Raw genomic sequence first — 21,329 nt, forward strand, 5'->3', positions numbered from 1 at the left:
CCATTGCAGAGACTGAGAGACCCAGGGTGAATCTCTAGAAATTCAGTGTATGTGATAACTGTTGCAGAGTCGGTCTCCAGGTACTCCGACTTCATCTTCCATCCCTTTCCCCTCGTTGTGCGAAGCACTTTCCCGCCGAATCAACCATGCAGCCAACCATCTACTGTGCCACTCATTTCCTCCCCCCCCCCCCCCAGTGCAAAATCGCCGCAAGGTGGAAGCACTTTCCTACTCAATAAACCAACCAACCAACCAACCTACACCGCTTGACTCTTACAGTTAGATGTCCTTTGTGTCCTACGCACTTCAGCAGCAGGTTATAGGGTGTAATACTTTTCAGCATTAAAAAACTGTATGATAAAGATGCTTGGGAAATAAGAACGGTACCCACTCTACTCTGAGTAGAGCATTAACATTTCTTTTTTATGACATCCTCAGCCTACAACAGCATTTGTTTTTCATGTCATGACATTAAGCATGATCAATGTACAAGAGCATTTTTCGTTAGTCCACGCGGCTTACAAAACTATTGACAGAGACGCTGTCTGGTATCGGCCTTCAGACCTTGCCAAACACAGCAAGTTGTTGATCCACAGAAGTCATCGCATAGAGCAGCAAAAACAATGTTGACCCTCAAAGGTCTAACAAAGTCCAAGAAAAATATTTCCACACAAAGTATACGTTGCACAGTAAAACAATCGTCAACTGTCACCTTACCATTGCCGGTAAACACAAATGTGACCTGACGGTGTTTACTACAGGTAATAAATTTACTGGCAGGTAATAAATAAGCTAGGCGTATGCGTCGTCACTGGCCCCCCCGTTGGTCAGGAAAGCTGTGTCATCAAAGTGCTTTCATCTTACGACTTTAATTCTTTTTATGTTATCTATCTTATATCATATGTGTGTATGTGTATGTGTATGTGAGGTATGCATGTTATGCATGTTGTGCGTTGTGGTTGATATGTGTACGTTGACATGCAGGCCTGATGAGAGGGGGAACAAGTGGGTCTGGTGTACTCGGGCCCGCAGGTGTGAAGAGGGCCCGGCCTTGGTCAGTAGATTTTTTTTCATTTTCTTTTCCTTTTCTTTTAAAGAAAGGTACTGCACTTGTCCTAATGTTACGTTAAGTTATTGAATAAAAATTATTGACAATTTGATATTGATTATCGAATTATAAGCATATTATTACACACTGGGGAAAAAATTAACGATTACAGTTACAAAGGACCTGGAGAGATCGTCTACCCCGGGCCCGTGCTGGCTGTCGGTGGCCGTGTTGACCTGTATATTCTTGACTCTGCGACTGCTCAGGTCATAGGGCGTCGGCTCACTTAATTCTCAGTTTCCGTCCACAGGTTACAAACAAGTCGCGACCCCATGGGTATGAATGTGACCTCGCTGCACTAGGAAGTTAGCCGGGTCAAGGTCAATTGTTCTAAACAATTAACAAACACGCGATCCACGTGCCGTTCCCTCTATTAGCAGATTAGCTCGAAGAAAGGACAAATTAGCGTACGTGGGAACATTTAGTGTGAGTCTCGTCATCTTTGAGAAGGCTGTGAAGAAAAATCTACCATTCATATTTGTTGAGAGATGTGTAAGGGCACAGAGATCACCTGACCACTCTCGGAATGGTGAATGGTGAGCTGTGCTTGACCCTCTCTCAACTTGTGTGGGAATTGAGAACAGAGACTGCATTTGCAGACGACGGTTTACGTAAATTTGGCTTGAGTGTGTTTCCTGCCTCATCTCGCTCGTCCTCATCAATTGCTTTTTACTCCCACCTTGGACACTCGACACAGCAGGGTGTCTGGTTAACAGGGTTTTCCCCACAACGAGTGCCATTGGAGCCTGGGTGCCGGCGTCCGCATTAGTGGGCATGCGCAGTGGGTCTTCAAGTGAGAAGTAAGTTAGGTCGCTAGGTTGTCAGACTTTGTAGCACTGCACAAGACAACTGGTGTGAACTCTGGAGCAAGGGTAGCAGTATCTGAGATTACTTGATGCCCTTTATAGTTCTCCTTTCTGGTCATGTAACCTTTTTTTCTGACACCGCGTTAAAGATCCACCTGGACGGTTTTGTGGTGTTTTTTTGTTTTTTTTTGTTTGTTTTTTGTTTTTGTTTTGTTGTTGTTGTTTTGTTGTTGGTTGTTTGGTTTTTTTTTGTTGTTGTTGTTGTTTTGAGAGAATGAGTGACAGTTCGGATTATTTGGACGCTGACAGTATTTCTCGTGCTAAAGTAACAGTTTTTGAGATCCACGAGAAATGCAGTCAACATTTCAACTACACCATATATGACTAAATGCGTTCCCTATATTATAATAAAGACATGTATATACAGGTAGTCCTCGGGTTACGACGGTCTCGAGTTACGTCGTTTCGTGGTTACGACGCTTTATATTACGCTCATTCCGACTTGCGATGTTTAGCGTCGTAAGTCGAACTGTACGTGATCCTCATTCCACGTGCGGCGGAAGTCATAGGGCAATCTGAGAAAAGGAAAACAACAACAGAAATTGGCAGGTCATTAGGACTTAGTCGCTCGATTGTCGCTACGATTATCCAGGATAAAGATCGCATCCTTGAACATGTGACAGGATCTGCTCCTATGAAAGCGACAGTGATAACAAAGCGTAGTGTACTGCACAATATTGTACTGTACTTATGTTTATTGATAATTATGTCGGCTACTGTGTTAGGATAGGCTAAATGTTTGCAGTACTGTACTGTTATTCTGGTACAGTACTGTATGAACGTATGATCCGACTTACGTCGAAATTCGATTTACGACGCCGCGTTAAGAACGGATCAACGTCGTAAGTCGAGGACTACCTGTATATAATAACTATACTGTAATACTTATGTGTTCTCTACTCTGTACGTACTCACCATACTATGCATACCTATATGTGTTCAGTATATTATACCTCTTTGTTTATTGTAATATGCACAACTATGTGTATTTACAGCACCAATATGCAGATATATTTTCCCTATGCTGTAATACTTGTGTACACTTTATACTGTACACACCTAAATACTCACCATGCTATACATACTAATAGTCTTCACTGTGATATAACACCTACATGTGTTCGACAAGTATGCATAATTGTATGTTGTCATTATACTTTACCTACATGTGTTCACGCACGCTTGAGACCCACAGAGAAACATAAAAGAGACCGTAGCAATGATAGAAAAAGAAAAGCAGGAAGGAGAGACAAAAGTAGGGGGCGGGTAGAAATCAAGAACATGACCTTTGCACCTTTTAAGATGGTAGAAAGGCCTTTCAGACCTACGCAGTCCGTCATGCCTTAGTGTTTACCCACAGCTGCTCGCCACCCCAGGTTGCTTCGTACCGACTCACCACTTCCGCATTGTGAAGTGACTTGGCGTGTGAATGTAAACATCGCCGTCGTCGTCACAAGTGGCGGTTCCGGTACTATATAGTGGATGCCGTGCTCTCGTGATAACAGCGGCGGTATGACGAGAAGCTGGGAGTAGCCTGGCCAGACTCTGAGACTTTCTGTCACTCACTTTTCTCTTGTTCGGTACCACGCCTCACACACTCGCCACAGGCACACGCACTTATGCATCCACACACGCGCACGCACACACACAAGCTACATGCCCGGATACACGAGAGACACACACACAGACAATAATACAAACAAGCGGACATAAACACGCATGTGCATAGCGACGGGCAGTAATTCACACTTTCCTTCGCCAACACATCGCCGATGACAGGGCCCACCGATTGCATCTGAAGTATGAGCCCACTTTTCACAAGTGAGGGCTTCCGGCTCCAATAACGACCTCGGTGTGCCGAGAGTTCTGACAGAAGCCAGAGTGTCGCGCACTTTTGCCAGAATCCGCAACAAACACGTGGTTTGTGAGCGAGACTGCGCGTGAGGTCGACTGCCAGCTGTGACCCCCATCTCTTGTTGGGGGAGCCTGCGGGCCTCCATGGGACCAAGACTTTATCTTTCTTCAAATTTCCGACCCGAGATGGCGGCGGTTTCTTCGCGCTCTGTGGCTTTCTCCTTTGCTTTTTTATACGGTAAGTCGCAGAGATGCAAATTAAGGAATCATTAATTATTGTTTCAAAGGTCCTGTTGTGTCAAACTGTGGAGTGTAGACATCTTTAAAGTCTATCAACGGTTGCAAAATTCCCTGTTTTATTCGAGAAGCTTGCAAGTGAAACAAACTGTCATGCTCTTCTTTTCTTCTGTCATTTTTATTTCTGTTCGATTTTCTTTTTTCTTTGTCTTTTCTTTCCTTGAACATTTCTTTGTTTTTGTTTTGGATGTGTGTGTTCTCTTTCTCCCTGTTCAGTAGCAGTAAACTCGGAATTTGGTATCCGTAGTGGCTGTAGAATAGTTTGATGAACACTTTTTATGCCTAGGTAAAAGACAAGGTACTAGCAGCAAACGACCTAATACATCAATACCTGGAAACTGAGAATTTGTGTATAAGTGAAAACTACTCTCAACAAGTAAAAATGGCGAAAAAAATTTATCTTTCATTCACAACTCCTGCATTTTGAGATACATGTACTCAGTCAGCTTCTTTTAGGATTGAGGGATGTTTTCTGACACACTTTCTGTGACATTTCTTGATTCCCGTGTCTGCTATTCTAAGAGAAAGATTTATCTACTTCTCGCCCTCACAATTCCTGGTGAGTCACATGAGAAACTGCAGGATTCCCTACAGGTAAAGAATGGTTATCTCAGACATACTGCCAACAGTTTCTGGCTCGCAAGATCTGTATCCAGGCTAAAGCTAGAAAAAAAAATCTCTGGAATTCCTCGTCACATAGTTTTGTGAACTCATCCTTCATCTAAGCAATGGTTTAAAACCTTCTTTTCCTTTTTAACCATGGTCCCTTTAACTAATCAAAATCTCACGGATTCACGCAATGTGAGTAAGCAGTGAAATGTTATCTGTCTCAAAATTTTTCTGCAATTTTTTATTGCTTCTTGTTATAAACTTCATAAGTTGAGTCTGTTATGCGAGCCACACACAAGCGCGTGCGCACGCGCGATCTCGGGGAGGCAATCCCCAGTAAAGTATTCCTGGTTCCATAAGCGTCTTTGAGAGAGAGTGAGAAATAGAGAGACAGACAGAGAAAAAAATGAAGGAGAAGGAAGGTGGCAGAGAATGTGGAGAGAAAGGATGTTAGAGAGTGACATGCCTTTGACTTTTGTCCCATTTTTTTCTTTAGTTTGGATGTTGCTGCCAACAAGTCAGGTGCACGGTAAGATACCTCTGTACCTTATCCGGCTGCGAGAACTACTTCAACGTCAAAGAGCCTTCGAGCAAGTCCAGAACACACGCCTGAAGACCCTGGAGGAAGCCTCGACATCCTTCGCCAGCCAACTGTTTCCTCTCCAGCTTTCCGCCGATAACCATAGCAACGTGATTTTGTCTCCTCTGGGCGCCTTTGCTTCCATGGCCATGACCCTGTCAGGTTCAGACGGAATGACGAAAATGGAAGTACGCCAACTCTTGCGCATGCCTAATATCACGGGTGTGCACACGACGATCCAGCATGCCTTCCGAACGTTTCACAACGATGACACCAGTATTGGCAACGACCCCGCCGCGGACGACGACGGCTTTGCTAGCGACGCCACCAGCGAGGACTTTCCTGAAGACATGGACAGGGAGTACGCCAAGATCGTTGAGATCGCGAAAAATGACCTCGCTGTTGATAAAAGCATCAGTTACACCACCGGCAGCAGCAACATCATGTCTGGGATCGGTATTTCGCTCGCGACCGTCGGTAGCAGCAGCGACGTCGACAACAAGCGACAACTCTCCGAAGATGACGTCAGACCTCGCGTGACCGCGCGCTTCGCCAACGGCCTGTTCCACAGCGATGACGTGGCGATGACTCAGTTGTTTTCCAACCGTCTGGCGGAGCTGTATGGAGCGCCCCCGATGGCCATGGAGCCCTCTGACCCCGCCTCCTCCGTCAACCTTTGGGTGGACGCCACCACGCTTGGCACCGTGCCCCAGATGCTGGATGCGCCCCTTGACCCCGGAAACTCATCTCTCTTCTTGGTCAGCGCCGTCTTCTTTCACGGCGCCTGGCAGGACGAGTTTGACGCCCGCAAGACAGTGCCGGTGGACTTCAGCACGGACGTCGGAGACACGGTCCGCATCGATACCATGCACCGTATCGGCAACTACTCCGTCAAGACGCCTGAAGACATCGGAAGCAAAATTCTGGAGCTGCCATACGCCGGGGGCAACTACAGTCTCTTTGTCTTCCTTCCGCTGCCCGGCCATGACTTGTCCCAGCTGGCCGAGCGCCTGAGGTCGGCGGACATTCCTATCCTACTCCGCGATATGCCGCCTCCGACCTTGACCCTTGTCCTGCTGCCCAAGTTTAGGGTCAGCCAGAGGCAATCACTGAAATTATCCATGGAGACCCTTGGAGCAAGACGTCTGTTCAAGCCCTGGCAGGCGCAGCTTCAGAGGATGACGGGAGAGGAAAAAAGCAGGTTGCACGTGCAAGACGTCATCCAGTATGCCGCTCTGCACGTGGACGAAGGAGGAAGCCTCTTACGGAATGGTGATGCTCCCCGCGACACGTCATCACACTCGTCGACCCTAGACAGCACCCCGACAACACCTTTCGACGTCAGCGATGAAGAGCAGTACCCTGAGATAGACGATGATGATTATTCTGACTATGAAGATGATGAAATTGAGGAAGACTACGACACAGAAGATGGAGTAGATGGAGACATTAATGACTTCATCGTAGATAGGCCGTTCCTTTTTGTGCTGCTGGACAAACGATTTCAGCTTGTGCTGCTCATGGGTCGGGTAGCGACACCGATTCCTTGAACTCACGAAGCAGTGCGGTGTCCGCTGAAGGTCTGCGCTACATGAGTGCGAGTCCAGTAAACACAACTTCACCTGCAGATGGGAACTACGACGGTTGCGCTCCACCCGACGAGAACCATCGCCACCTAAAGTGAGTTTGATAAACACGATTCATCTCTCTCAGAGCCATCTTCGATTCTGTGTTCCATGAAAGAAAGACATTCCTGAATCAACTAGTGTCTTCATGTCATGTCGGCATCTGTGGTTAAAGAAATTTTTATGCATTTATTTCGACCTCTCAAGCAGTCCCATCAATGTCCTGTTTTCATACAGCGCCTAGAGTAACGACAACGAAAGAACGAGGATTGGTGAAGAAGAGAACAAAGTAATATATTACTTATACGGGGTGATATCCTCAACTTTAAACTCAGCCTCGCGCCGCTGACAGTGTAATGAATGCTGCCATTTCCTCAGCTGCACTACAGGCTGCGAGGCGTGCAGGTGATGGCGAAGGGAACTGAAGAGAACACGTGTTAGTCACGATGGAGGCTGTCCTCAGTTTGTAGTAGATGACCCACGGCGATGGGAGGACGATAGGAAATATGTTGATTCTCCCGTGACAGTGTTTCTTGGGCCTTACAGTGTGCGACTATCTTGTGTGTGTGTATGAGAGAGATATAACGAAGAAAAGAAGAAAAAAAATTGAAATGTGAGAATGAGGCAGAAAACGAAGAAAGAAAGAAACAAAGAAATGAAATGTGCTTGCATGTGTGTGAGTGTCTTTATGGCGCAGGTATTTATATCCATGTATGCCTGTCCTTGCATGTGCGTACACGCTCCAGAAGTTTGAAAAATATTAAATTTTTGTGAAATTCAAAGAGTTTAAGTTTAATTAAGGTAACTTGGTTGTATCACTGTACATCATTAAAAGAGTATTTTTTTTACTGAAATATGAGGATTTCATTTAAAGAGCGTTCTCGTAACGTTAAGAATCGAAGAAAGATTGATGAGGCAGACAAGTAAAGACAGGGTAGAGAAAAGCAAATGAGAAACAACCATCTTTATTTGATCACAAAATTTAATAATAATTTGGGAAGGTGCTCCCAGTTACAAGTTACATCATTTCAAAATGGCGATTAACTGACTATATCAACCGACTCTATAATGAGACAGTTTTTTACAAACAGTGAAGCGTAGAATGGCGTCTTTTCAAGACATATCAATATATTCATGATATAACTTTTGATAGTTTTGACATATACGAATAAACGACGCGTCGCACTGGCAGCTTCAAAAGAGTTCCGCTGCCAAACGACAGTCTGCTTACATGGAGAGAGCAAAGCAGATCATGTTTCACGTCCAACATCCGGTAGTCAGCACACTTTAGCACTCGAGTTTCTTCAGCTGGGCGACGCCAGGGAAATACCAGTAGGTGCCCTTGACGTTGCGGGAGAGGCGCATGATGTCGTCACTGTGGCCGTCGCCGCCGGCGCCCACCATGCGGTCCAGCATGTACTCGATGTTGCGCGGGGAGGCGGCGTAGCCGATGAAGAAGAGGCCGGCGTCACCACTGAGGGTTCCATACGGCATCGACTGCCGCACGATCTGGAACGGCTTGGGCGCCTGGAAGGCGTTACCTGCAACCGTCACGTTTGGTTTTTTTTTGGTTTTTTTTCAAATCAAACGACAATCACTAACCTCATCAGCTACATCCCCAAGAAATCTCAGGCCTTCTTAACATATCGTTGAAATCAGACTAGGTAAGTTTGTGTTTTTTACATGAGTCACATATTTCTTTTAACATAGTTACATATTTGACGAAAAATAATCGGTTAAAAAGCCAGCCAAATATGGACGAATATTTCACAAAGATTGGCAAAGTTACTAGATGACAGCTATATATAAAAACTTTGTGAAACGTTCGTCTACATTTTTCTGATTAAGATCTTTCGGAAAACCAAATATTTAATTATGAAAATTAAGTCATTGATTTTGTTTAAAAGCTAAGCAGGCTGTAAATAGGGCTAGAGTGTAGATGTTTATCATTTAAGAAACCCAGCCAGCTTACAATTGGGTCTAGAGCGTAGATGTTTATCCGGGGTATCTTCTCACACTCAGGGTTAGGGTTAGGGTTATATATATAAATAATTTTGTGACCGTCTTACTCAGGGCTAAAGTAAATATGTTTATCCAGAGTATACTGTCATACTCGAGGTTGAGGTATATCTATACATACGTTTATTCAAGGTACCCTGTCATAAAGGTTAAAGTACATCAATATATTATGGGTATCCTGTCGTACTTACTGGCTGTCATTCTCGCCACATGGGAGCTGATGCTTTTTCTTTGGAGTTCGATGCTGTCGGGACGAGTGCGGCCCACCCAGCTCTCTAGAGTCTTTTCTATAACGCACACGGACATGCACATATGAAAGAATATATATTATATATAGGTGTAAGCCTAGTGTGGTGGCCACATAGACATCCACTTATAGAAACAAGAATCTTTACATGTTAAGTACTAGTAAATATAATCACAAGACATAGTTCGTAAAAAGCCACCTCCAACCTCCAGACGCCGACAGGTCGTGTAGTGATCTTGTAAAAGGTTTCTTAATGGTGCTAGACTTTTGTTTTGTGAACTTTATCATCACTCTCAAGCGATCCACATGGGGGATAACCGACAGATCTTTACATCTGCACGTAACACAAAAATTAATAATCAATATATATATATATAGATACATGCATAGGTAAAAAGATAAAGGTCATCCCCTGATCCTTTTCAGTCGTTGCGCTCATGACCATTTCATGTGAGGGTGGATGCCATCACTCTTCACTATCATTTTCTCCAACAGTCTCTGGAGTCAGGTACCCGTTCCCGACAGCTGGGTTGATACGGGGCTAGTTCGATGCCACTGGGGTATAGAACAGGTGCGGACGCCAGTGTTGCAAGAACTCAGATATCCGCTTCCCCTCATCGATATAGATCTTGACCTCAATATATGATAGCTGACAGCTAAGTAATAAGTCTAAAATGTTAAGCAGCAGTGAATATTTCCCAACCTTTCTCCGATTCGATCACATCAAGATTGTGGATCCACTTCTGAGTGATCTGTGGACAGAAACACGTTAACATTTAACAAACAAAAATAAAAAAACAAACATTGCGAACATGCTGGAAATACTATATTAGCTCTGAGACTATTTAAAGGTATATCCTGAGTGCTAACAGGTCTCCTCTACCAGTCTTTAACACAGGCATGAGAGCCGGTCTCTCTACTTTTTTAGCCTCCTTTTCATGCTAAAATGCCAGGCTAAAATCATCTAAAACAATATTTAAACTACGAGTAAGCAAAGAATAACTTAAAAAGTATCTCGATTTCTATTGCAATTATTAAGTTGTGTTTTAAAAGTTGTAAGACAACTTTGGTGTGAAGTGCTCCGCGCTTATTCAGCTTTTGTTGCAAGCTCAGGGGTAGCGTACTTACCACGTAACTTCCGCCAGTCGCCTTCTCCACGGCTATCTCCCGACGGTCGTCTTCGTCTGCTGCATTTTCAGTACCTGTCCGTCACACAGGTCACACTCTACCCTTTTACTGCCTGTATTGTGTCACACCTACCATAACTAGCATGTGACAATGAGGTCACGTTTACTTGTGTGAGATCATAACTACCAGTTCACTAACTGCAGGTTACAGAGGTCACAGCTACAATTTACGACCTGTAGATATCAGTCACAGGTATCATCCTATAACCAGTATATGACACTGAGGTCACGTTTACAACCTTTACATGTACAATGAAGTCACACGTCAATACATTTGCAATCTGAGCATTGTACACGACGTCGACTGCACTCCCGATGAGTGTGTTGCTTCTGCCTCTTACTCTGTGGATTTTCTTGACTACTGCGTGATAACTCATACTTTCTCGGTTCCAGAATTGACGACCTCATGCCCTTAGTCTTATTATCATCATCACTCAGCAACAGACATTTTAGTTGTCTCCCTTGTACCAAAACACAAACAAACAAAACCCTGTGATGTTCGTCTTACCGTCAATGAAGCCAGACAGGTCGCGTCCATTTTTGTAGACAAAGCTGTATACGTCTTCAAAGCTCTCAACGCTGTTCTTGGGCAAGTTTCTCATGATCTCCTGACACAACTCAAACAGCTTGCTAATTTGGTTTGACTTGGCGTGGATAAAAATATCTCCACCTATCAGAAACAGTAGAAATAGCTGCATACACTGCGTTATCACACACACACAAGTGGGGAAAGCCGGGTGGCACATTAGTTAGTTCACTGCCATGCAGAGCTGTGTACTCATACTTCCCCACCCCAGTCAACCTAACGGCAGACACCGACATCACATACCATCTATCTCCAAGTTAAATGCGATTTCTATCACCTTATTACGCAACGATTACAGGACCCCTTAATGAACAGAGAAAACTTATTAAATAATGTTAATGAAACTTTTCAATTTATATACAATATTATCTAAAATAAAACAAAATATATAACAAATGAACATTTTAAGTTTAAATTACACATACACATGATATACATTCATTCGTTTTAAAACAGGTGGATAACGAGCATATGGATACTCAGCCAAGAGCATACATGTATGTTTGTCTGCTTGATTGACATTCACTTAATTATGTTTCCAAATCTGACGTGTCTAACTTATTTACTACTTATTTAGGCATCAAAGACTGAACGTACCTGAACTGGGCATTTCTCCTAGAACTCCTTTGCGATGAGCGTAGACAAAGGGTTCATTGGTCTTTCCAGCCACCTACAAGATGATCATGTGAAAGTCATCGCTATTTGTATTCTCGCCTTCATCTCAACTACACAAACCACGCACGCACGCACTCAGACACGGACGCCAAGCACGCACACCTCTTTGTCTAATGATCGTATGACACTGTACACATTATTCATTACACTGCTTTTATGACAGAAAATTATACTTAAAGTTTCACATATTTTTGATTAGTCATTTTTACTTTGTTTTATTCTGCTTGGGAGTGGTTGGGGGAAGTAGGAATAGTCTCTGGGCAGGTCTTCAAATTGTAATTGTAATGAGCTTCCCCCATTTAATGTTTTACCTGACTGTAGAAGTTTGGCCCAAAGCCCACACCTGCCAGGATCTCGTCGTCCTCGTCTGTCAGTGTGGGGTCGCACACCTTGTCCACGTACTGCTGCAGGCGGCTGACAGCACGCGCCACCTCGCGCGTGTTAGCCTGGGGGCACAGGTAGATCCATAGGTAAAGCGCGTGGTCCTTTCCTTGAGAGTACACCTGCCACAGCCATCATTACCATAAGAGTACACTTGTTACAGCCATTATCTCTGTGTATTACTGGTATCAAATATAGAGTAAGACCGAATACATACCACAGGCTAGCGTGCACAGAGAATACCTGTGTGCTAGTTCCGACAGTGTGAAGTTAGCTAATGGTCTATATAGCATGGTCTAACGTTCACTGCGTGGCATCTCACGCTTGCTTTTATGAGAGATTTTATGCTTCTGTGAGTTTTATGGTGGGTCAGACTCGTCCTAAAGTACAGCTTCCAACCAGTTAACCACTCGTGTGGGCGATTCTTCCCCTTGTCGCGTCCTGATTGTATTCATGCAGACACAAGGACACTGCTACATACAAACATCTTCATCTCAAGGACTTCTATACACGCAGTTACACTGACCTGTGAGAAAAAGTCACATAAGACACAGTAATCTTCGGCACGTCAGATAAAGCATAAGGTATATATAGGTATATAAGGCTATTTCCTGAGGACACATGCGCACTCACAGATTTCTGCGATTCCGGCGGCGCGGCGGCGATGACCTTGTGGGGTGACGCTGTCTCTCGCAAAGTTTTCACAGCTTCATCCAAGGTGGTGGCCAGCGACTGACTGCCAAGCGTGGCCTTGTAGGCTCCATAGCTTGCTGCACCTGCCGCAGCCACGCCCACCAGCCATGGGGCCACCCTGCGGCCGGTGCCAGAGGACCGGGTGCTTGCTGCACGACATCCAACTGCAACAAACACATGGAGTGTCTGCTAATACATTTGCTGTCATGGTGACAGTGAGACCTGGTCACGCTGGGTCAGTCTGACACATAGTGGCGCTGAATGGATGAAGCGTCGGACGAATGTGTGTGAGGTTGATGGGGAAGTATGGGCAGCGAGGAGGACAGTGTGGACTGTTGTCTATCCATGTGTTGACTACTTGTCGCGAATCGCTCCCAGCGTCGCCGGATGCACGCTCGTAACCTCTCACACAGCCGGCACCAAGACACACCCATTCGCTCGGCCAGAGGCGGTACATGACGTACATGTCGAACCTTTGATGAATGTAGACCACGACAAAACGAAATGAACGGTGCAAGTAAGAAGTTTAGTAAAAATGTAGATAAAAATGGGGAAAAGATACCAAAATAAAATTGAATACACTTACGCTTACACGCACATGCAAGAAAACAGAAAACCCTACGCAGAAAAGAAAAGGTAATGAGAGATGTTAGTAAGGGACCACACGACGCAGGACCGGACGACGATGACTCACTGATGCTGAGAGTGACCCTCACCTTGTTTTCTTCCAGTGGTGGGGAGGTGATGTCGTAAGGCTGACTTGCAGGTGGAAAATCAGACAGTTGAGATTAGAAACACGCACAATGTTTGTTACTGATTTGTCTGACATGACTTTTGTCTGTCTTTAGCTTCTTGTCACTGAGTGTGTGAACTTGACCAGCTACTTGTTTAAGCAAGTCGTCTGCTCCGGGGCCTGTGTTCAGATTTGAAGTTTGAAGGCAACACAGTTGAGAGCAGAGCACAGTCCTGGCACTGAAGAAACGAAGGCGACAGCAGTCAGTGACACGCAGAGAGCAAGATGGAGGATGACACAAACACATCTCATCACGTGACGCGCATAGATCCAGAATCTAATCTACACAACATAGCAATGTACGTGGTTTGTAAATAATAAATAGAAAACGGCCTGGTCCACAATGGTCCCACTGCTAGAACAGCTAAAAATGTCAGTAAAGAAGGCACAAAATCCAGTGCAATCAAAAATCCAAAGCAGGATGGAAGAACTTGAGTGGAAGCTGTTGCCGGAAGAAGTGACGCAGCAATAAGCACAGAAGAACAATCCACAACAGAAGCGAACGGTGCAACAAACATCACAGATGAGTAGGAGACAACAAACGCCACAGATGAGAGGGAGAAACCAAAACTCGCCGTAGATCCACAGATAAGACAACACGACAGAGAACTGGTCCCCTCCAGCCAGCCAGGCGAAGGGACATCACTCTCCTGCCAACATTTCGTGCAGCTCTAGTGAGCCACTTTTTCCTTGCGTGTAAAGGTTTAGTTTTTTACTTTTTTAACCACGTGGAGAGAAAGCTTTAACTGGGCTCTGCTTTTTTGCCAAGTCCTCGACAAGGAAAACTAACCTACGGAACTCATTTGGACTCCTTAGTTTCTCACTTTTTTTACAGGGCACAAATGCAACGTGTTCTTTTTTTCTTTATACTCATTCAGCTGTTTAAGTTATTCTGTCTTACATACGTTGACATGCAACACATGCCCCCTAACCATCTTGATCGCATATAAATGGGAAACATCTTTCAATCTTTGCAACATTTTTCTGTCCACTAATAAAACATGAATATTCTCCAGACGATAATGGAGGATAATGTTGCATGTGCTTTCTCGCCTTACATATTGCACTCGCCCAGCCGCAACACCACAGACCTGCACTGCCACAACCACACCTACCCCCCTCGTGCCGTGCGAGTTTGCCGCGGTACGGCGGCCGTCCTTGACCGCTATAACTGGAAAGCAAGCAGTTTATCAGGGAAGTGGCACAATCCCCCGTTACTTCTGCGTCTCACTTGAGAAACACACTGCTTTTAAGGATCAAGCGTAGTACCTCTGTTGTACCATCTGCTTATTCTGATACAGGCGTGGTGCTCAAACTGCAAACAACCTGTTAGAACACTGGTGTTGCCAGACGATTTATGGTCGTGTCCAAAAGAGGACAGCACAGGCGATCACTGTCTGTGGTTGTGATCGCACCTGACGCTAACCACCTGATAAATTAACAGACTTTTACCTTGCTTGAGTGTTGATACGACTAGAGTCCGTGAAGCGCGGAGAGAGGCCATGGTTGTGGATCCCGGTAATGCACAGAAATGCTGACCTGACACCGAGTCAACTGCTGAATAGTGTGGGCCTCCCGAGACGGAAGTTTCATAACAAATCACGTGAGAGCTATTTTTAGTATGACTGGGGTTGCCAAGTCTACTGTCATAGCAAGGATGCAATACAAGTTGGTGGTCATTGTGACTCAGCAGATTTCCTCCTATGTAGTTTTTTCTTTTTTGCAAATGGACTATTTCCTCTTTGAAGCAGTTTGTAAGTCTTCAGAGCTCTTAGATTCGATTTTAATCTTTATAAAATGGAAAGTGAAGAGCTATTAAATGAGACAAATTTCTGCCCTGGAATTCCTGGGACAGGATCATTTTTTGGTTGTCTGTGTCAAGGTTCAATAGATATATTTCACAGACAAAGCTTAGATCACTAGTAGCAAGCAGTTTATTGTTTGTGCCCAGCTTCCACTCATAGCAATACAACCTATTGCAAAGGAGATTACCACTTAGGCTGGTAGTAGACATTGGGTGGTATTCAACCACACAATCAAAGATAATGCTTATGTGGACATTTACTCAGTTATTAATATTTTAGTGTTTCACTTACAAAGGTACTTCAGCTTGCTCACAGGACAAGCTATTTTAGATTGTTTTGGTCCTTCCTTGTCCCACTGAACACCCCTGCCCTTTTCAGTTTCTGAAGAGCTCCACAAAACTAAACCACACACTGTTTATAAATTTTATCCACAAAAGCCACCCAGCCCAAACCATTTTTCTCTAACGACACTATTCATTTGTTGAACAATAAACACACAAAAAGTAGGAAGACAGAGTTGTTGACCTTTAACAGAGGAGCAAATGACCAAAGAGTTCTCAAATCAAGAGGCATTGAAGCTAGCCATTACAATTAAGGATGAATGTGCCTCAACCAGAAAAGTTCATCTTAGTAGTATGCAATCATGATTGCTGTCAAGTCCAAAAAGATGGATGAGATTCTTAATGCCACTTAGTTCTCTCACAGTGGAAATTTATTCACATGGAGGCAAGCAACTAGTCTTAAAAACAAAGACAGTAAATCGTTTTTATTTATTAAATTTATTTAATTATCACTAAATCATTTAAATATATGTGAATTAATGTTTCATTCAATATCACAAAACACTTCTATCTGTACATATGAGAGAATTCTGATGAGTGCTTCAAGGGACAAACAAAACAGCATTCAACAGGCAGACTTTACTTAACATGACAAACACATTTAAGGCCAGTCACATGCTGACATTCCCCATATGCGACACAAGATGTAAGCTATTGGTCACAGACAAACCGCTTCCTATATCATGTAACAGAGATTTCATGCAGCCCTCTAGGCCCATTTATAGTGTAGGATAAATTGAGTACTTTTTTTTTTTAAATATAAACAGAATTGTGCAGGGATCAAGAAAGCAGTTCCCATTATGAGTATCCTAACCACTATGGGGTAATGGTCGTTCCCTAACCTGTACGATTTTAAAGGTCATTTTGGAGATGTTAGAGACTTCACTATTGCAGGGCCAGCTCTATGTGCAGGCAGTGCACTACCTCCTCCAACCCTATGTAGAGTAACTCCTCTCTAGTAATTAACCCTGTAGCTACTCATTTCACACAGTTGGGGTGACTGAGGGAAAGCTTGTAGCACCACAAAAGAATCATGCTGATGTGACTCACAGTTTGGATGCCAGTGATTTTAAAAATCGGCCATCCACCTTCCCTTCCCGATGGCTTAAGTGCTCTGCTGCGGCTTTAACATATATATCTCATAAACTGCAGAGGCCATGGCATGGACAATCTTGATTATTGTGGTAACAAGAGTGTAAGCCGCACACACACACACATGGATGTTGGGGTGAGGAGGGGATGTAGGCGTTAGAATGTGTGACACAGAGGAATGATTGCATACAAATGAAAGCGAGACAGCATAATGACCCAGTCTTGATATCATATTCTTTAAAAGACCTTCTCTCATCTGAAATCAACAACATAGAACCTGAGGTGAACTGTATGGCTCTAACCTCAAGCGGAAAATTATTAGTCTCATGTGTCAGGGGAGATAACTTGTGATGGGCCGTTTTCCACAAACCTCTTTTTTCTGTTCCAAACATCTTTGCGCCTGATATTAGTATTTCCAAATCTAGAACCCTGCATTTTATCTGACATGTCATCTGAAATCAAATTTTATGTGTTTCTGTAAATGTCTTTTTTTTTTACCAAGAAGAGTTTCCTTCCATCTATTATTAATTCCAAAGGCAGCTGATTATAAAAGTCTCAGAATTTGTTATCTAATAGACAAATGCTATGTAAAATCCATTTAATTGTATAGAGTAACACATTTTCCTCCAATCCTTTATTTTGTGTTTCTAAGCATTTAAATGTCATAAAACAAATAATGTTGATAACTTCAAACTTGTGTTGACAACATGCATCATTCATTTCTTTTCCTAGTAGCCTGCAGCAGTTCCTCACTGGTTAACTTAACCACTTTTCTTTTCCAGCTGACACTTTTCTGAGCATTGCAAACTTACATGAACTACCTGATAAACTTAAGTGGGTTCATGCTAACAGTTATAAAATTTTCTAAGAAGCCTTGAACACTCCAACTCTAGCTGGTCTCAGTGTCCTGTCGTGCAGCCTGTAACCTATCTGCTGGACAATGGCAATTGTGTCCCCCTTTTTGTCTGAGGTTGGTACTTGGAACAATGCTTCATGAAAGTTAGGGTCAAACTTTTCCCCCTCACTAGGGGCTATTTTAAAGAGACCATGTTTCCCAAAAACTTTCTGCAGCTGGGTTTCTGTCATTTTGAGTCCATCGAAAAGATTCTTGAGGTGAGGGTTAGCATCAGTAAGTTGCTCTTGAGGAACACTTGTAGTGGCTGTGCCTAAGATATCTGCAACCTCCAGAAGATCCTTGCAAAAGCCTTGGATCCCATATAACTTTGCATCATCTACTTGTTTGTTCATTCGCTGACGGACGTTTTCCGTTTCTGCTAAAGCACGAATGTACTTTTCCTGGAAAAACGAATTTTTAAAAAATAAATTAAGCAACATATAAGTGTATGATATATTCATAAAGATGAGGTAGTCAGATATCTTTCCTATTTTCTGTTTGCTAACTGATGTTTGATGAGTCTAGTCAAGCAAAATTGTTTATGAAACTAAACCTGAAGCTGCATTGAAAGAAATTTACTGAAACATTTTTTATCATTATTAAACCTGGATATCTTAAAGAATACTTTGCTGTTAATGGGACTGCCTATTAAGGTAAATTTTAATAGAAAATATGCATAATCATAAAAGTCAAGGATTGAAGTCACTTTTCACAAACTAATTAGCCAAACACTCTGAAATGGTTGATATACACATGTGGGATCGCATACTTCCACCAGCTGACATAGCTGTTATTATTTGAGACGAAGTATGCTACAAAACATGACTTCTTAAAGTTTTGTCTGTCTTTATTTTTGTGTGTAGTGTGATAAATACTATTAGATCTTTAAAATATTTTAAAACTTGTTCTCTTCCCAAACTGTTCCCACACATTAAATACTTATAACATTGACAATTGTCTGACATAACATGTGTAAAGCAAAATTCTTATATATTATACTCAAACACACCCACACATATTTTCAGGCTTAAAAATTACTTTTAGCTCCTTTAGATCCTCCTGAAGTTTGGACTTCTCTTCAATCAAAGCTTTCTCTGCTGCAGATACTTCTAGCTTCTCTGCTCCTGGTGCAGCATTCTGTACTGTCTCTTCTGATTTTACACTGTCACTAGCATCAGCAGGCCTCCCATCTGCTGCTGTTGAAAATGGTCTAAGAAACTGCACTCTGCCAAAAATAAGAACAAAAGTTAATTGCTGCAAGAAGTCAGATGTTTTGTATCAAAGGTAACAAGAATAATGGCTCTACTGGACATAAAGGGTTAGAGCACTTTACTTACTCTTTCTTCCATTGTGTGTTTATGTATTGTCAGTACAGGCTGATAAGAACATTACCTATACAACAAGAACTAAATAAATGTTTTTTAATATAGTATACTATATACCCTATGTCATGTTCGATCATTTGTGATCTGTATGCGATGTCACATGTTTAAGATGGAAAGTGAAAAGTGGGCATTATAAAGAAATTATTTTATTTTAGATTAATAATCAGTACAGTGGAATCTCAGTTAGCGAACACCTTGGATAGCGAACATTTCGGATAACAACCAAAAAGTTCGTTAAAAATTTGCACCGGATACCAAACAAAATTCCTAAGGACAAGAGTTGCTATATAGCATGTAACTTCATATATTAGTGAATCAACAGGGGCTGAGAACCAATTAAAATCTAAAATCTATTTCCTTTATTTCTTATGGGGAAAATTGTTTCGGATACCAAATATTTCGGGTACCGACCAACTTTCCAGAACGGATTGTGGTCGTTAGCCGAGGTTCCACTTTACATGCATCTTACTGTTTAGGTAATTAACGATATGTTGAGTTTTTTTTTAATTTAAACTATCTCATTTAATAAAGACTATTGAGCAATCCATTCTGAGAGAATCAAAAAGGCATTCATTTCATTTAAAGGTCAATACAAATTTCTTTCAGACGATGAAATACTACTGTCTATTGCACCAGCATCGTCTGTTCTTTCTAGTACATTCTAAATCAAGGATAAGTAAAACGGTAAAAATAGATAAATACCATCACAGTCAGGGCAAAATGACAAATTACTAAAGCAATTAATCTTTAAAATATGAAATGGAATAACTCATACCTGTTACTTCCTCTTAATAAGCAAAATCGAGCTGCAGACCTTGCCCACATGTTTGTGACCGCTGCCATTTTCGGTTCTCTAACTGGTTTTCTCTTTGAAGAGGGACTATAAGGGAGGCTACTGCACGCCTGTTATTTACCTTTTCGCCTTTGGTGGTCTCTCTTATATGGCATGCGTTAATGTTTGTTCTTATGTTGTTTCTAAGAAACAGTACAGGAAATCCCAGCGTAACATTATGATGTTTATTTTATTTTTTTAACTGGTGTGAAGGGTATGCAGCAGGTTTTGAGATAATGAGATTTGAGGGCTTTTTAGTAGATTAGTAGATGACTTATACAACGATCGAAGCTAAAAGAGCTGGCTGTTAATTGTTGTTGTTATAAATTTGTTGCTTTGTATCGCGCTTTTCCCCACCGTTAAAGGTAGGCTCAAAGTGCTGTACTAAAACAAAAAACACGCAAACATAATAATAATGGATGCTGGTCTCAAAAGCAGTTGTAAAAATCACTGAAAAATAGCCGGATTCGGGTAATAAGATCATCAGGTGAGTTTTACAATCCCTGAGAAACAGTCAGACTCTGTTTTCCGGACTGAAATACCGGAGGCAATCATCAGAATGTTGGTTAGTCACAGACTGTTTGCAGGCGCTGGCCTCATCCAACGATGGAGAAAGAGAGTTGTGGAGGACAGCGAGACACCTGTCCGCTAGCTGATATTAATTCATGATTCGCTTCACACTCCTATGTATGACACCTCTGCTATGCAAGTAGTCCAAAGCATTCAGTACATCCCGAAAAGATATATTTATGTAACTAATAGTTCTGGCAGATTGAAGTGAAGTAGCCATGCAGCAGTAGACGGCAAGAACCATAGCCCATAACAGGCATGACTGTGCACAGCTCGTAGTGATGAATGAAGTAACAGTAATGAGGGAGAGCAGTCATATTGTAGCTGCTTGGTTGATACAACTTCTTTCTGTACATAAGACAGCTACAATGTAAGTTTTCTACATCAATCAGTTTAACAGCCACCTGCAGTCCTTGTTGTCGAGTGCTGAGCTCGATGAACTGTGTTTGTATTTTAGTGACCTTTGCCTATTCTTATATACAGCTGATAGAAACGCTGTCAAACTGCACGATGACCATTTCTGATATAACTAGTAAAAGAGAATATTATTTAATGATAGAGCTTTAGATGATCATTTATACGAGTACCGTGCGATTATGTGCATGGGAGCGTGTGTACCTCATTTACTGCTATAGAAAGGTCTTAGGAGCTAACCCTCGTCGAATTTGTCCCCAGCATCACATGAATACAAGCCCTCCGTATTGAATCATCATATATTACTAAATATTTTATAATATATTGTATAATCTACGACTAGATGAAACAAAATGCTCTCATTCGTTCACACCTTTTGGTGTTAAGACCTGGATAAGGGATGTAGATTACCTGTCTCAGTGTCTCAGTCAGTGGATGTAGATTACCTGTCTCAGTATCTCAGTCAGGGGATGTA

General features: G+C 42.6%; 3 protein-coding genes across 3 annotated transcripts; 1 reads left to right on the forward strand and 2 right to left on the reverse strand.

Moving 5' to 3' along the window:
- Window positions 1–3,679: 3,679 nt before the first annotated feature.
- On the forward strand, window positions 3,680–7,542 carry LOC112564633 (serpin-Z1C-like). Its single transcript, XM_025239589.1, has 2 exons — window positions 3,680–4,066; window positions 5,231–7,542. The coding sequence occupies exons 1-2, from the start codon at window positions 3,973–3,975 to the stop codon at window positions 6,862–6,864; spliced, it is 1,728 nt and encodes a 575-aa protein (XP_025095374.1). The 5' UTR covers window positions 3,680–3,972; the 3' UTR covers window positions 6,865–7,542.
- Window positions 7,543–7,903: 361 nt separating this feature from the next.
- On the reverse strand, window positions 7,904–15,129 carry LOC112564634 (probable deferrochelatase/peroxidase YfeX). Its single transcript, XM_025239590.1, has 9 exons — window positions 14,973–15,129; window positions 12,668–12,891; window positions 11,965–12,156; window positions 11,576–11,648; window positions 10,901–11,062; window positions 10,334–10,407; window positions 9,909–9,957; window positions 9,150–9,245; window positions 7,904–8,480 (listed from the first exon to the last, which is right to left on the reverse strand). The coding sequence occupies exons 1-9, from the start codon at window positions 15,022–15,024 to the stop codon at window positions 8,227–8,229; spliced, it is 1,176 nt and encodes a 391-aa protein (XP_025095375.1). The 5' UTR covers window positions 15,025–15,129; the 3' UTR covers window positions 7,904–8,226.
- A 959-nt stretch (window positions 15,130–16,088) lies between these two features.
- Window positions 16,089–19,900, reverse strand: LOC112565075 (grpE protein homolog 1, mitochondrial-like). The gene is made up of 3 exons (XM_025240329.1): window positions 19,814–19,900; window positions 18,692–18,878; window positions 16,089–18,054 (listed from the first exon to the last, which is right to left on the reverse strand). Exons 1-3 carry the CDS (start codon window positions 19,879–19,881, stop codon window positions 17,623–17,625), a joined length of 687 nt encoding a protein of 228 aa, XP_025096114.1. The 5' UTR covers window positions 19,882–19,900; the 3' UTR covers window positions 16,089–17,622.
- Window positions 19,901–21,329: the final 1,429 nt, after the last annotated feature.

Source organism: Pomacea canaliculata, linkage group LG5, assembly GCF_003073045.1.
Source record: "Pomacea canaliculata isolate SZHN2017 linkage group LG5, ASM307304v1, whole genome shotgun sequence".
NCBI classification, from domain to species: Eukaryota; Metazoa; Mollusca; class Gastropoda; order Architaenioglossa; family Ampullariidae; genus Pomacea; species Pomacea canaliculata.

Bases quoted from the DNA above. Each gene is read 5' to 3' on its own strand.
- LOC112564633 (XM_025239589.1), top strand. From the start codon at position 3,973: ATGGGACCAAGACTTTATCTTTCTTCAAATTTCCGACCCGAGATGGCG. The intron at 4,067-5,230 runs GTAAGTCGCAGA...TTTTTTCTTTAG, and splicing joins CTCCTTTGCTTTTTTATACG to TTTGGATGTTGCTGCCAACA.
- LOC112564634 (XM_025239590.1), bottom strand. From the start codon at position 15,024: ATGGCCTCTCTCCGCGCTTCACGGACTCTAGTCGTATCAACACTCAAG. The intron at 11,063-11,575 runs GTACGTTCAGTC...TGTTTCTGATAG, and splicing joins AGGAGAAATGCCCAGTTCAG to GTGGAGATATTTTTATCCAC. The intron at 9,958-10,333 runs GTAAGTACGCTA...TTCTGTCCACAG, and splicing joins CGACTGGCGGAAGTTACGTG to ATCACTCAGAAGTGGATCCA.
- LOC112565075 (XM_025240329.1), bottom strand. From the start codon at position 19,881: ATGGCAGCGGTCACAAACATGTGGGCAAGGTCTGCAGCTCGATTTTGC. The intron at 18,879-19,813 runs GTATGAGTTATT...TATTTTTGGCAG, and splicing joins TTATTAAGAGGAAGTAACAG to AGTGCAGTTTCTTAGACCAT. The intron at 18,055-18,691 runs GTAATTTTTAAG...TCGTTTTTCCAG, and splicing joins AGGATCTAAAGGAGCTAAAA to GAAAAGTACATTCGTGCTTT.